The 16,995-nt window shown below is 40.4% G+C and overlaps 1 protein-coding gene across 4 annotated transcripts in view; it reads right to left on the bottom strand.

Annotated features, from left to right (window-relative positions):
• The window catches only part of WDR26 (WD repeat domain 26), a 38,838-nt gene that overhangs the window by 8,692 nt on the left and 13,151 nt on the right, over positions 1–16,995 (bottom strand). For 2 of the 4 annotated variants that reach the window (XR_015949351.1, XM_088667372.1), the window contains exons 4-12: positions 10,362–10,543; positions 9,138–9,235; positions 8,362–8,518; positions 6,373–6,511; positions 4,321–4,461; positions 3,044–3,163; positions 1,992–2,137; positions 1,632–1,710; positions 999–1,128 (exon numbers count right to left, since the gene is read on the bottom strand). Coding sequence is in view for 2 of the 4 variants with exons in the window: in XM_088667372.1 (XP_088523498.1) it covers positions 999–1,128; positions 1,632–1,710; positions 1,992–2,137; positions 3,044–3,163; positions 4,321–4,461; positions 6,373–6,511; positions 8,362–8,518; positions 9,138–9,235; positions 10,362–10,543 (1,192 nt within the window). In the remaining 2 variants the exon portion in view is untranslated. The remainder of the gene's footprint in view (positions 1–998; positions 1,129–1,631; positions 1,711–1,991; positions 2,138–3,043; positions 3,164–4,320; positions 4,462–6,372; positions 6,512–8,361; positions 8,519–9,137; positions 9,236–10,361; positions 10,544–16,995) is intronic. The other 2 variants (XR_015949352.1, XM_035111428.3) reach the window with 1 other exon arrangement.

The following is a 16,995-nucleotide window of genomic DNA, read 5'->3' as shown; positions in this document are numbered from 1 at the left end:
AAACAAACAGTAGGCTGTAACTAAGTGATTTGTTTATGCAATCCTGTGTGGTGTACAGAAAAACTGATACACCAGAGAGTTAATACAGTTGATTAGACATTCCCGGGGCGAGAAATTATCTGGAAGGGGAAGGGGATTAATGCATGCAATAGGAGTGGCACAACTACATACAATGGCAATACAGTTAAAATACAAGGCATCAATAAACAGGCTGTTCTCAGGTGAAAAATTCTCAAGTTAGTAGTAAAGAAGAAGCACTGTTTCAACATACTTTATGCAGAGCCCAACTATAATTGACCTCTTATCCATACCAAAACCACCTTCTCCTAAAGTTTCTGTAAGCTACAGGACAGGAGTACTGTTGTCCACACTGTATATATCACCATACTATTACCCTCACAGAGTGAGAGAGTAAGCTCCTTAATGCCTAGAAAAGCTGTCAAACAGGCCACTCACAGAACCAACAATAGAAAACGCTAAGATGACAGTCAGCTTGCTCATAGCCAAAGTTACTGAACATGCTAGGTCTGCTACAGGATATGAAACTTGTTTCTCTCACTATAATTAGTAATTATCCTTGAGATGTCAGAACTCATCTGGATTTACATAAGCACACCTACCTTTGGAAAAACAAGCCTACATCAAATAAAAATTGTATCCCTGTACACCACACTCATTCTACCAATACTACAAGCTGTTGCCATGAACAATAGCCTCGTACATTCAACCTCCTGTGCTACTAGATGACTTTTATTCTTTCAGCAAACAAATCATTTTTATGGAAATAACTTTTTATATGGATTGGCTTGGTCACTGTGAGAATTGGATTAGATGGGCCTTTGGTCTGATCCAGCAAGACTCTTCTGTTGTTTGTGTGAATTGTTGCTAGCATATTTACTTTACTTGTTAAGTAGAATACTACATCATTCCCCTACATAGGAAGAATGTGCTTGAAATATATATAACACACAGAAACAGATCTTAAAAGCAAGAGTTACCTTCACTGCCACTAGCGATGAAGTCTTCATTATGGCCTCCAAAACATGAGTGAATCGTGTAAAACCCTTGTGTAACACCTTGGTACTTTCTCACTAAAACTCTGTCTTGCAAGTCCCATAAATGAACTCCCTAAGAACAAAGAACAGGGTGGAGGTAATGTAACATTACACAACCTAATTCAGAACAGAAAAAGCAATCCATTTTATGTGCACAAACAATGGTTTATACCCCAAAGTTACATGAGCAGAAGGTCACTTGCTCAACAGAGATTTCTTGCCTACTCCTCTTCACTGCAGATTGCCTGCACCTCCAGACAGCCTCTGCCTGGCATTGAGGGACCTTCAGAAAAGGCCCCTGAGGCTCAAGTGGGAAAGAGATGCAGTGTGTACAAGCAACTTCCCATTTACACAAGTGGCTTCAAGAGGATACGGAGGTTGTGATATGCAGCACTAATGGGTACTTGTTCCCCTTCTGCCCCCCAGAAGAATAGACTTTAGAATCCGGGAGGAAAGGGAGTGAGAACATGTGCTTGTACAGTTTCCATGGCAATACAATGGAGAATGTAGGCAGGACTTTCCCTCTCATTCATGAGTATGAAAGGCATAAAGCGAAAGGCCAACTGAACCACTTACCTGAGTTGCTACGTTTAACAAAGCTAACCGGCCATTTTTCGAAATCGTAAAAGACATAATTGGATGATCTTCTTGTACTCTGAAAAATAAAACATAAGATGAGAGTCATGACTTTGTATTCAAAATTAGCATTTCTACCCAATTTAACTCGTCTCATTATACAGTGCCTTGCAGACACATAAGGCCCAATCACATCTACACCATTTGCCTATTTAGGGCCTTTAAAAAAAGCCCAGTTTTAAAGCAGGTGTATGAACAAGAAACCATATGGAATTTTAAATCATCTTAACTCAGTTTCAGTATTTGGCAAAGTGTACAATGATCTGTTTATGTAGCACAACATGAAGAAGAGGTAGTTACATGTTTCTGTCTGTAAGGTCCTCAAAGTTATAGCCCCGAATTCGCTGGTGTGTGTCTGATGCCAACACAGTCTTCCCGTCACTCAAGCACCACAGGCATTGCACTCTCACTCCTTCCCAGGAGTCAAGGAGATTACCATCTAAATCCTAGACAGGAAATGCATGCAGTGAATTAATGAGAAAGGTTGCCTTCATTTAAAGCAAATTGTAACATGAAAAATTTGGGTTATAAAAGCAGTTAGCAGTATGTAAGTATGTGCTCACACAGGGGAAAATATATTCCAAGACCTGCAGTTCATATCTGGCAGACTTCAGAGCCCCTTAACAATTTGACTGCTAACTTGGTTTTCTATATACAGTGGTATCTCAGTTTTCGAATGTCTCCGTTGACGAACATTTCAGTTTTCGAACACCGAAATGTTTCAGTTTTTGAACGCGCCTCGGACGTTGAACATGCACATAACCTCCGTATTGAGTTTTTTGGTTTTTGAACATTTTCAAACGTTTTGGAACTTAAACAGCCTTCTGGAACGGATTATTCAAAATCTGAGGTACTGCTGTATCTTCATCTAAAAACTTCCCTTTTTCCCCCCAGGCAGTGCTGTTGACTTCGAACACACTAGTTTCAATCTCTCCACCTAGTCCAGCATAGCAATAGGGGTACAGATCTTTCCCTGCATAGTTTTTTGTTTGGGTTTTTTTTAATACTTTGTATAAGGATCCTTTCTTATTTCCTATGTCTTACCACAACCTAATAATTGCCGGCACTGCACCAGAGCAAGAAGGGGACCTTTTCAAAGAGGCTTTATTTTTGCTTCAGATAAGTATGCTTAGTATTTCACTGGAAGAAAAACACTCAGCAAATTCCAAATGGTAGGTTTCTACAACAGGTTATACTTAAGAGGCTTTTCACTGTGAAAGAAACCCTTACAAAATATATTCTAGTACAGATATACACAGCTACTCATGCAGAACATAGAACCACAGAGACAGCATTAAGTGCAAAGTCTACAAGAAACTGATGACACTTTGCATTGTAAAAACAGTACTTACACACTGATAGAACTGTCCACGCTGCCCTCCAGTCACAAAACGTTTTCCATCTGGATTCCAGGCCACACTTGTTAAACTATCTTCATGAGACTGACTCATCTTTGTCCTCAGCTCCCCTGTCTGTAGGTGAAGGAGTATAAAGTCAGCTTTGAAATGTTAACTACATGAACATTAATGCCAATGAAAAATTTGCTTAAGAAAGCAAATTTCTAACATTTACTTAAATTTTTAACCTGCTTCATAAATTCAGGGTAGCTTACAAATAAATAATAGACACTAAAATAAACATACATACATACATACATACAGTGGGGGCTGCCACCCCTGTTCACACTCTATCAGCAGCCACACGAACTGCAACGTGACAACAGCCTTACATTGTTATGTATATAGGATATATAAACATACATAGTAACTGACAACATCACTGGAATACTGTTGGTAATAATGAATAGAAATCAATTATCTGTTTTATATAGATAACCATGTATTAAGCAGATTTTCATGTCTCTCCAGAGTGGTGCATGCTCTAGTTATCTCTCGCTTGGACTACTGCAATGCGCTCTACGTGGGGCTACCTTTGAAGGTGACCCGGAAACTACAACTAATCCAGAATGCGGCAGCTAGACTGGTGACTGGGAGCGGCCGCCGAGACCACATAACACCAGTCCTGAAAGACCTACATTGGCTCCCAGTACGTTTCCGAGCAGAATTCAAAGTGTTGGTGTTGACCTTTAAAGCCCTAAACGGTGTCGGTCCGGTATACCTGAAGGAGCGTCTCCACCCCCATCGTTCTGCCCGGACACTGAGGTCCAGCTCCGAGGGCCTTCTGGCGGTTCCCTCACTACGAGAAGCCAAGTTACAGGGAACCAGGCAGAGGGCCTTCTCGGTAGTGGCACCCACCCTGTGGAATGCCCTCCCACTAGAGGTCAAAGAGAACAACAATTACCAGACCTTTAGAAGGCATCTCAAGGCAGCCCTGTTTAGGGAAGCTTTTAATGTGTGATGGATTTCTGTATTTTAATGTTTGATTGATTTCTGTATTTTAGAATTTCTGTTTTGTTGGAAGCCGCCCAGAGTGGCTGGGGGAACCCGGCCAGATGGGCGGGGTATAAATAATAATTATTATTATTATTATTATTATTATTATTATTATTATTATTATTATTATTCCATACTAAACATCAAGAATAGTATCAATACTTCAATTATGGTTCCTGTGACCACACTATTGATTATCATACTCTAGCAACGAACTTCAGATTAATAACCCTTACCTGTACATTCCATAGCCAAAGCTCAGAGCAGTCATCTGGACCACAGGCAACAAGGTAGTTGTCATCTGGACTCCAAGCAATGTAGGAAACACCATATGCATGGCCTTCCAGTGTCTTGAGCAGTTTTAGCTGGTGTGTATCCTTTAAAAAAGAAAATATTGCAACAATGTCTATCTGGGTTGTTACTGAGATCTACCTGCAGTTTTAAGCAGTTGTCTTTGAGGCCTAATCTCTCGCTGCCTCCTCCCAAAACAGTTTAGCAAACCAACAAACCAAGTCTTGTTTACCAGTTCCACCTTACCTCAGGGTAGACACATGCTCATTTTCTGCCTACTCGACAGAACAGAAGTCTAGGAAAGGCTGTACCAGGGCAAACCAAGAAAGGAGGTACACAGGAAGCCTTACAAAGCAACACAGAACCGCCTCTCCATTCTGGTCTAACAACATTCTTGGAAACCAACTAATGAAAAGCAAAATACTTTCAAACACAGATAGACATTAGGGCGATAAGCAGAAGTACTAGTGAAAGGAAGGCTCTGGACTAGCAAATGTAAACCTTGGGCACAGTAACTGTTTGCACCTTTTGCTCCTCAAAGAATTTTGCCTAGCTTTTGTATGTTCTAGGGCTGGGCGATGTTAGGTTTTCAACATTGTGATGTATCACTAGCCAAACAGCGCAGTTTGGCGATAAACCGCAATGTTGAAACAAGCTGCATTGGCACCAGTCGGCAAGGTGTGGGGTGAAACTGCCTTAGCTCTCACTGCGGCAGCTGAGGTGCTTTCACTTGGCAAGGCTCCTGCCCCCAGCTGAGCAAGCCCCAATGTCCCTGCTGGTTGCATGCGAGCAGCAGGGACCTCGGAGCACCTTTCTGAGGCTCCCTTCACTGGCTTGGGGGGCAGGCGTGCTACCCCACTTGCTTGCCCCCCACTCCCAAAAGACAGACCAGGCGGTGGTAGCCAAGCGTACAGAGACTGTCAGGACTGGAATTGTATAATGCCATTCTATGCATGATAATACAGCGATTGTGGTGGCCACTAACTTAGGCAGCTCTAAATGGGAGTTAAAGACATATATTCTATTAAATTGTCTATCAATAGTCACAAAAGCTACTGGTATATAGAACCTCAGATTCAAAGGTGGTATACCTCTTTGTACCAGTTACTGAAAAGTAACAACAGAAGAGGGTATTATCTTTCCACATTGCTTGTGGGCTTCCTAAAGGCACCTAACTAGCTACTGTTGAAAACAAAAAGCAGGATCTGATGTATTCTTGGTCTGGTATGCATAGATTTCAGTCTAGGTAATGTAATTCAGATTTTGGAAGGAGCTATTATTTAGTCCAGTGGCGGAGAATCCTTCAGATCAGGGTTTCCCAAACTTGGGTCTCTAGCTATTTTTGGACTACAACTCCCATCAGGACTAGAGGTCAGGGATGATGGGAAATATAATCCAAAAACAGTTCGAGACCCTAGTTTGGGAAACACTGCTTCAGATGTTGCAGGACTTCCATCAGCTCCAGCCAACCTGGCCAATAGTTAGAGATGATGGGAGTTTGAGTCCAGCAGCACTATCCAACATTTCAGTCAAATAACCATTCATCAACAGGCTTCATCAATTAAGTTATACAGAGTGCAAAAAGCAGATACAAAGTAAAAAATGTTGACATTTTAGCAGAATTTCAGAAGACACAAAAGGAGCCACATTACGGGGAAGAAGAACACATCTATCCAAGACCATTGGCAAGTCTCACCATGCAAGAGACTTACTGACTTTTAAGATTTCAACAGACTGACTGAGATAGGTATCTCCTATTCTAAGCAGGCTTTATTTCCAATACAACCCGCTCCAGGAAACTAATCAAAAGTATTGGTTGAACAATTGAGCAGAGCATAGCCTAAAACACAAAACTGATGCAAACAGAAATACACCAAGAAATACATCTAGGAAATAAAGTAATGCACTAAAAATTAAAGCTTAATGACTAAGGAGTGATGTGCCAAATTTTATGCTTATGTGTCAGAAGATTCTGGCGCACAAATTTACAAACTTACTGGATCAACCTGCCATATAATAACAGTTGTATCCTTAGATCCTGTTGCTAGTTTAGTGCCGTCATTTGAGAATTTACAGAACCACACTTCATTACAGTGCTCTGTAAGTATCTGCTGCGTGTAACATGGGAACTGTTTCCTAAAAATACAAACAAAGAAAGGATTATATAGTAGATTCATAGTCAGTTTACTTGAGCTAGTACATATCCCAATAAAGCATGGATTTGAGAGTAGGATTTTACAAATACCGTATATTCTGGCGTATAAGACGACTGGGCGTATAAGACGACCCCCAACTTTTCCAGTTAAAATATAGAGTTTGGGATATACTCACTGTATAAGAAATATGACCCGGCGTATAAGACGACCCCTGACTTTTGAGAATATTTTCCTGGGTTAAAAAGTAGTCTTATACGCAGGAATATACTGTATACAATATGAAACTTCTTTTGCTATAGCACCTTAGTTTTTGAAGCTGTCATGCTGGCTCCTATTTGCATGATGACTATAATGACCAGGTATCAGTCATGAACCAAATAAACATGCAGCTAGTTGCATGCATTTAAAGAGCCTTTGGGTCAAACAGCAGCCCTCCAATGGTGCAAAGCAAACTGGATGCAAAATTGATTAGACTTTCAAAAGCAGTTTGCAATATGGCATGAGGGTCTGCTTGACACCAAACCCTTGTATATGTCTAAAAGGAGCTCTTTGGCTCATGGCATTATAAACAGGACCCCAACCCTGACTGGGCATTTGAATGCTAATTAGTACTTGCTACCCAATATTTTATGGTATTTTTTTAGGAATTGAGGGAAAGGATTCTTAAAATGCAAGAACCAAGGATGTTAGGGACAAGCAATAAATTCTCAATTGTTATGTATTAATTGAAAAAATATTTATAGACTGCTGTGTCATAAAAATATATCACAGCAGTTTACATCAATATAAAACCAAACAATAAAATCATAACAAGTTAAAAACAAGCATCAATAGGCCATTGTGTGGTGTGTGGGGGTGTACTTTTAATTGCCTACATAGGCCTGGCAGAATAGAAGTTTTCAGCAGGCATTTAAAAGTTGGAACAGAAGGGAGCTGATTGAATGTCTATTGACAGGGTGTTCCACAGGGCTGAGCTGATGTCATTAAAGGCTATCATTCAGTCTGATACTGGAACCTATTACAGTGGTGCCTCGCTTAACAAACGCCCTGCTTAACGAAATTTCCGCTTAACGAAAGGTTTTTTCTAGCGGAGGTTGCCTCGCTAGACGAATTCGTTTTACGAAAAATTCGTCTAGCGAATCGCGGTTTTCCATAGGAATGCATTGAAATTCAATTAATGCGTTCCTATGGGCAAAAAAAAAATTCAAAAAAATTCAATGCATTCCTATGGGATTCGCTACACGAATTTTTCGTTATAAGAAAAGACCCGTGGAACGAATTAAATTCGTCTAGCGAGGCACCACTGTATTGCAATCCTGCACACAACTAGTCTGCTTAGATCTCGGAGTTCAGTGGGATTTAGCACAATAACTGTGTAGAATGGCAGTCCAAGCTACCAAATATATTGAATCCCATGCACACTTATCTTTAAGTAAGCCCTGCTGAACTGAACAGAGCTTACTTCTGAATAGATATGCATAGGATTGCAGTTAGGACTGAAGCCAAGACCATCAGCAGTAAGTTCTGAAACTGAAAAAACTGCCAGAGATTTGAAATTATTTTGACTATACTATATCCTTACACCTAGTTTTACTGCTATATAAAGACTAATTCTCTGTTTATATCGTTAACATGTTTCTAAATTGACTAAGTACTTTCACAAATGTTCCAAACACCCCCTAACACTGCAAAAATACAACATTCTTAACAAATCAGCTGCCTAAGAAAATTGCTCTTTATATCCTTCATAAGAGAGCAAAAATTATTTAAAGGAATGTTGTTACATTAAAAGATATTTCCATTCTCATTAAAATGCAGCAGTTCTCTTACCTACTGCAAACATGGTCTATCAGCAGTGATACAGAATCTAGATTATTATCTAGTTTGGTATTGTGATAGAGGCACCGGTCCCGTTGTAGCTCCACAGCCTGACGCAGTAAATTCTGCAGACGCCTTGGGGGGAGCATCACCGATGGTGGTAGGTAAGCTTCAAAGAATTAAAGACAATATTTCAGAGCAATCTTATAAGAAACAGCATGTAAGAAATCTGGTACTGTATTCACATAGTGGCCAGTATCAGATCTAATTTAAGCTAAAAATTACCCATAACTTTGGGACATTAATAAAATCCTCTCACATTGATCTTAACTCAACCTTTGCTGTTGCAAAGAAGCGTAAGATTGTTTAAATGCCAATAAAATTATTAAGAAAATGCTAGTTACTACAAGGCAGCTCCTAAACTCTATCACACAGTGCCATGGTATCTTATTAGGTGTCACTGGTATGGAAGTAAAACACAGATAATAGCAGAGTACGTTATACTTTGATTTTACGAGACACTTAAGTCGCCATTATGCAGAATTATGCTATCCTAATTACAGCTAACAATTCTTAAACCATTGCATTTCCCCCTTAAAAGTATTGTAGGTCTCCCCAACCTATTGCCCTTACTATGTTTTGACCTACAAATCACATCAACCTCAGCCAGGAAGGATCCAACACATATGATGAGCACCCAGTTAGGGAAGGAAGATTTAGAGTGAAATATACTAGATAAACAGATAAGCAAACATTGCATGCCCAGTGGAAACTAAGTTTTTTCTTACTCTGGAGTTTGTCCAAAAGTCTAGATCTGGACGTTGTGCCTTTCCCTTCCCATTCTGCTTTTGCACGCAGGTCTTCTGCATGACTACACATCAGATATCTGTTTGCATATAAAAGACAAACACATGAGATTACATATTTCAGAAATATTGACCTTCCCCAACTGCAACAGCATTTGAACCAAAACAGCACATTTATTCTTCTCTGGAGCAAGAAAAGGGGAGATGGACTTAGTAGAGAAGCTATTAATACCAGACTATGTTAAGTCTATATGGCTTAAACTTCTGCTTTCACTGTTTAATAAAGCTCTAATACATGATTTTTAAAGGAACTTAGCATATCTAATTAAAGACGCTGCTCAAGTATGCAGTTGGTGAGAAGGAAGCAGAGCCATGAGAATTCAAAGGCATGTTCCTGAAACTGCTTTTAAAAACTGTTTGACAGGACTTCCCTTATATAGATCAATGAAAAAATCCCACGGCGTCCAGCACTAATCAGTAACTGTCTACACTGTCTACACAACTGATCAGTCTGTGTTCTGGTACACACATTTCCCCCTTGAATCTCCCTGAGAAGTGTCGGGATGTAAAGATAAAAGCACATTAAAATCTCAGAATGCAAATGATTAAAGATTTTTATGAAGTAAAAATGCAATTCTATTTAATAAGAATATATAATTTCACATTTAATTTAGAAATAATGTGAGAATTCTGAAAGGAGGCATCCAGGAAGGTCTTCTTTCTAGGTGGATATTTACTTTAATAAAGACTAGTGGAACCTGCAACAAAACACTGCAGTGCTGAGTACTCCTATTCACAGTTCCTGACACGCTCCCCACCCCACCCCACCCCAGTTTTCTGTTTCTTTCACCTCATCAATTAGCATTCTGTGCAGACTGAGCATGTTCAGTCCTCAGAGAGCTGTTTGAGCTTTTCACCTTTCCTTTAGAGTAAATAAGTTTCTTTTACACTTCTGCAAATATTGACGTTCCTCTCAGCCTCTTGTAGGTGGGTGATGCCATTTTGGTTATGCAAGGATCAATGCTTGGATAATAAGTTTACTATTGAGATATATTCAATAATGTAAAAGAATATCCTTTTGGTATGCCTCTGCTTCAGGAGTCCCAGAAAACACTAGCACTGGTGTATGCAATTCAAGTCAAAAGTTATTTAGTTCAATGGGATTTACTCTCGAGTAAACATGTGATTGCAACCCTAAGTACTTACCCACTGAGAATGTGAATGCGCTCTGTGTTGTATTTCAGTGGTGTCAACTCACAACGCAGAACTTGAAGTGCCTCCAGAACCTTACCATCCTCCAGATATTCTAGGTACTTTTGCTGCAGCAGTAAAAACTTCATCCTCTGACATGACAGAAAGCAGCAGGTCAGGTGGGGAGAAAAGGATGACTGAAATTTCAGAAAACATTTGAGCCTAAACAAGGGAGTATACACCATTCCAATTTCCCCTTTCAATACGTTTGCTCTCATGACATAGGAATGTTTTGAACAGCCTTTTAGCATTTGCAATACACACTGATTCGTGCTGTTTATTATAAGTCATCAAGCTGCAAGAATACACACTTGATGGAACCCCAAATTATCTTCTCAATCTTCATCCAGTTTCCCAAGTACCCATACTCTCAAACAATCCTATTAAGCTAGGGATGGAAATCCTGCCCCCTCACATCACTCGAGGTACAATGATACTACAGAACACCAGCCCAGTAGGGATCTGCCCAGAAACTAGATTTATACAGAGCATGTAGGACCTCCAAATATATTATATGCAAAAGCAAACACTGCTTGTTTGCAAAACAAAACAAAGAGCATGCTTAACTTGATATATGTATTTTGGTCTTCATGGAAAGCAAAGATTATCCACTCTCTACATTCAGAACTCACATAGCAGGCATATCCATGAAAAATATATGCACCTTCAGTGGCAATGCAACCTTCATATATTTTAAAAATTAGACCTCTGATTGATAGCCATGACCAACATAACAAATTCATGAATTTAAGATAAGGGGGAAGAAAGGAGAAAAATATTTGGCACAGATTATCGAAAGCTCAAGTGGCAGTAGTATATCATTCGTAGATGGCATTGCAGTGTATTGTGTCTGTCTCTCACCTGGTACCATACCAAACAATCCACTGTATATGGCCAGGCCCTACATTACAGCCGCATCTGTTCCAACTCTACAGAGAGAGACTCTCGCTTAAGAGATCTACAGCAAACCTTTTTAGAACTAAAATATCCACCTGATGAAGTTAAACAACAGATCAACAGAGCCAGACTGATACCCAGAGAGAACTTGCTGCAAGACAGACCCCAAAAAGAAAATAACAGAACACCACTAGTAATCACATACAGCTCCCAAGTTAAAACAGTTCAACGCATCATGAGAGATCTACAACTCTCCTGACAATGACAGTTCTCTTCCTCAAGCTCTGGGAGGAAGACCTTTCATTGCCTACAGACAGCCACCCAATCTTAAACAACTCCTCACCCACCATAATACAACCAGACTTAACATGGACACTGGTACCAGAGCCTGCAATAAACCTAACTTTGCTGCCACATACACCCAGACAACACCATTACTGGCCCCAACAACATCAAACATACCATCTCATCTTCTAACATTGTGTATGCCATCAAATGCCAACAGTGCCTTTCAGCTCTCTATATTGGACAAATAGGCCAAACCATATGCCAAAGGATAAATGGAAATAAATCTGACATCAGGAATCACAAGACAGAGAAACCAGTAGGAGAACACTTCAATCTCCCAGGACATTCTATACAAGATCTCAAAGTAGCTGTCATATTACAAAAGAATTTCAGAAATAGACTGGAAAGAGAAGCTGCTGAATTGCAACTTATTACCAAACTTCTGAATTCCACTTTTGATCCAGGTGCAAGGAGAGTGGGGAACATGAGGAATGAGGGACAAAGAAGTTTATTCTGTTACATATACTTAGGCTTTAATACCAGTGGTGTTGAGCATCAATTTTTCAATATTTGTTTGTGTTTTAAGTTATTGGAAACAATTCCTTACGACCAGGTTCTTGTTCTTTTTATTCACACTTCCTTTATTTAGAGAAATTTATACATCACTTTATTGTAAGAAAATCTCTAAGTGGTTTACAAAAACATATACAATGAAACATCAAAATAGAAAACAGTTAGGAACAGGTTTTAAAACATCCAAAATATTATTAAAATCAATAGTAGTTAGAAAAAGATGTAACTTCTACATGTCTGGATAGGCCTGCCTAAACAAGAATGTTTTTTATTTTTTAAGCAGGTGCCAAAAAGACTATAGTGAAGGTGTCTGCCCGATGTCACTAGAGAGGGAGCTCCAAATGGTAAGTGCTATCATACTATAAGATCTCCCCCCCCCCCAAGTGTGGAATTAGTATTATGTGGCACCGGTTTACACTGCCAGTTCTGCATATTGAAGAGATAAGAGTGCATATATGGGTTAGGCAAGTAAACTGGTCCCAAACTGTTAAGGGCATTATATACTAATAGTAATGCTTTGAAGTTGACTGAGTAGCTGGATCCAGAACCACTTCCAAACTGTATACCTGTTCCTTCAGAGGAGTGCAACCCCATTTAAGTTGCATTGATTCCCTCTGTGAGAAAAGTAACATAACAAATATAATACACTTTCCAGACATGGGACCCACTCACTGTCTCTGTCTTACTAGGATGCATCCTCAGCGTATTTTTTGTCATCTATCACCATTGCGTCCAGGCACCAGGCACAGCCTCTCTTGATTCAGATGTTATGGAGAAAGAGCCAGGTGTCATCAGTGCAATTATAGCACCTTGTCCCCAAACTTCTGACCGCTCCCAGCAGCTTCATGTATATATTAAATAGTATTTCTGATATACCAGTGCCCTCCTCTTCTTCTTTGGCGATCACTCATAGCCGAGTAAGATTGTCTTCCATAAACACGATTTTAACAATGGGTCTGTAAGTGACTGTGGAGGCCAATTCTGGATCCACACATCCTTCCACAGTGGGGACATTGGTTTCCAGGCGGGAGTTGATCACGGTGTGGATTTGCCAAGCATGTCTTCCTCTTAGCATGTTTCTCCCTTGCGTTCTGAGATCGAGTTTCTTCAAAACCCATGACACCTTTGGTAAAGGCTGTTCTCCAACTGGAGCACTCACAGGCCCATGTTTCCCAGTTGTTGGTGTTTATACTACATTTTTTTAGATTTGCCTTGAGACAATCTTTAAACCTCTTTTGTTGACCACCAGCATTACGCTTTCCATTTTTAAAGTTTGGAATAGAGTAGTTGCTTTGGAAGATCATCAGGCATCCGCACAACATGACCAGTCCAAAGAAGTTGATGTTGAAGAATCATTGCTTCAACACTGGTGATCTTTGCTTCTTCCAGTACACTGATAGTGTACTAGTGCCCTACGGCACCCAATACTGTGCCTGGAGATCAAAAAGCACTCTCCCAATACTACTCTCTGGACCTGGTCCCATCGGTTGGACCAGAATCACTGTGACACAGTGCCCCCATTTCCTAATGCATAGAGCTGGTCCATGAGGATACCACAATCAAGGGTATTGAAAGCCATGGAGAGATCAAGAAACAGGAGCAAGATTGCACCTAGATTGAAACGAACTTAAATAATCTCCATTAACCATGCTCTGGACCCAAGCAGTCAAACTTCCTCTGCTAGGTTTAATAAGCCAGGTGGGACAGGGGTCAAGAAGGCACAGGGGTCAGGCGTATAGCTGCAAGCACTTTATCCCTGTCATCTGACTGCATAAGCTGAAACCGATCCCATAACACATCACCGACGGTGCTACTGGATACTTCATCTGGAACTGCAATAACTGCACAGTCAAGGTCACTCTGAAGTTGAGCGACTTTATCCTCAAAATGTGCAGCCAGTTGGTCCAAGTAGGTCCGTGAATGATCCTGTTAACCACCCATTTTATTTCACGATTTCATAGCAAGACCAGGGCTCCAACAGGATCACCAGCTTTTTCTGCTGGAACCCATCAAGTTCCATCCATCTCTAAGGGAGGGCCATCCAAATGGGCCCATCACCCTAACAGAGGAATTTGCTACTATTCCAAGCTTCAACATTAGCTGGTGAAATGCATTGCAAGGAAGTGCACTGCTCCCCACTATCTTTGGGTCTATCGACCACAATAAAGCTGTGTGTGATAAACAAACTATCTCCAGTTCAGCCCTCATATCATGTGGGGTAAAGACTACATCAAGGGTGTGCCTTTCCCAATGAGGTTGACTAATGAGTATTTGAGACAGCTCAATGGTTGTCATGAAGACTTTGAAGTTCTGAGCCAGTCAAACAGCAGTCTCTGCATGGATACTAAAGTGATGCAGGACTACTGTCCTGTAATCTACCAACACCATCATACCACAGATCACCTTTGTCTGGAATGCCACTGGGTAACACAGTGGTTGATAGACCAGCAACATTCCCTGCTTGTCTCTCTGGCCCAACACTAGGTCCACACCCTTTAAGCCTATCTCAAGATAAAGATGTAAAGGAAATCATGCTTCTACGAACAATAGCAACACTTTGCTCAATCCTTAGGTCTAACCTGGTGCTTGTGTGAGTACCCAGTGGGCATAGCTGAGTTGCATGGGGGAGCTTGTTGGCTATGACCCAAGTCTTGGTAATGCATGCCTTGACCATCCATGTTCAAGTTGTGGATTAGCCAAGTCATCCCTTGATCATCCATGTTCAAGTTGTGGATTAGCGATGGACTTGGCATACAATAACAGCACCACCACACCAGAGGGCTCTACAAACCAGACTCCTAGGTCTCCATCCCAGAATGTGGTCAGCCACTCCACTAGAACTATACCTTCCCCTGCCAAACACCATTTCTGAAAATAGGACAGCATATTTGCAATTCCCTATTACCTGCCTCCCCAACACCTTCTAGCTCTATCATCCAATATCACGCTATACAGCTTTGAGGTTAGGGCCACAAGTAATAAACAAAGGCCCAGCTGTAGGTATATTCCACTGTTAGGTGAAAGGCAGTAATTTCACCATCTCTCTCTTTGTATCTCACTCAGGAGAAAACCCCAAGCCAAACCTCCACTCTCCCAGGCTCTCACCCTGGGTAATGGTCACATGCCTGTCTCCCATAGTGCATGGCCTACAATTTCATATCCTGATTGACAGGAGACACCCCCTCCCTTCAGTGATAACCTAAGATATAGATTCATTTTTATGTCAACCCATTTGGGGACAACCCCACCACATGTGGCAAGAGTCTGCTGTAATAAGGCAGGCTATGAACCACACCCTAACTCAGCCAGCAATCAAGCAGTATTACTCACTGCAATCAGTACAAACACTCTCTTACCTGCAGGCAGATATGTAACAGGACAAACAAACTGATGCAGGCAAAACTCCCCCTCCCTCTCTCTGTCTTGCTGTCTGGGAGAAAAACCAGAAAGGGCCAACCAGTCCCTCTCTGCTTAGTCTTCCTGTTGGTCTGCTCACCGATTGTAGTAGTAGTAGTAGTACCGGTAGTAGTAGTAGTAGTAGTAGTAGTAATACAGTAGTAGTAGTAATAATAACAATAACAACAACAATAATAATTTATTTCTACCTCACCCATCTGACTAGGTTTCCCCAGCCATTCTGGGTGGCTTCCAACAAAAGATTAAAAATACATTAAAACATCAGTCATTAAAAACTTCCCTAAACAGGGCTGCCTTCAGATTGTCAAGCAATTGTGCCATACTCACAGGAAGATTACATGCTTATTTTTATGATATACTAACATAAAAAGGAATATCAGTATTTCAATAATTTAATGAAACAAAGCAGAATTTAACTATTAAGTGAACAATGTAATTTGCTATTAATCTTTCTATTTACAAAGCCACCAATTGTATCCTACTAGCAACTAATTATTTATAAAATGAAATAGTGACCTCAGTTTTTACTTCAAACCTGCAAGAATCACAATGCCACCAGATTACAGACAATTGCATATTTGATCAATGCTAACTACTGTCATCCTTACTTTGGCAGCCCATAAACCTATGATCATTTGCCTTTCAACTCCCACATTGTTTACACTATGGCCCCATGATGAAACTGCAGAACTTTATGCAAGAGTTTTGTTTAGTTCCTGAATCAGTAAAAACAAAAAGGCTCCACCTGACATACTTTGTTCTGTGTTAACATCACCAGACACCATAACCCTTACATTAAAAGCAAAACATCCCACTGTTTGCTTTATGTCTCATGTATACCACACTGTGAGTGAGAAAAACACAGAATCAGTTTATTCTAAAGACAGAAGGGTTCCTTCTGTTCTCGGAACAGCTGGTGATATAAAGAGTTAAACTTCTCATGTACAAGTTAAACCATAGCATGTGGCATAGGTTCTTGAATGTATGGGCATTTAGGCAAACATACATATGTCGTATTGCTGAAAATTAAATATATCACACCTTTAAAATGAAAGGGAACACCCACTTCAAGAACCACCATCATGCACTCTCAAACACCAAACCACTTCCTCCCCTAAAACTGAACTAATTATTTCAGTCAAATGGACAAAAATAAGGGTATACTCTGAATCAGGATCCATAGCATTAAATACCCACTGAGCATGTGCACAGTACCTCTCACCACCAAACAACCAGCCTCCTTATATCTGGTATCAAGAAGAGTATCTTTCATGTTTAGAGGTGTCCAAGTATGACAACCAGACAGGTTTGACACCCCATTTTAGAATATTCACTAAAAATGTCCCCTTCAAAAAGCCCAGGCTTGCTTTCTACCACTGATATATCACAGGCAGGCTTGTTTTGCACAAAAAAG

Source organism: Zootoca vivipara, chromosome 3 (genome assembly GCF_965207765.1).
Source record: "Zootoca vivipara chromosome 3, rZooViv2.hap1.1, whole genome shotgun sequence".
Taxonomy (NCBI): domain Eukaryota; kingdom Metazoa; phylum Chordata; class Lepidosauria; order Squamata; family Lacertidae; genus Zootoca; species Zootoca vivipara.
This window is presented reverse-complemented; position numbering and strand designations above follow the sequence as displayed.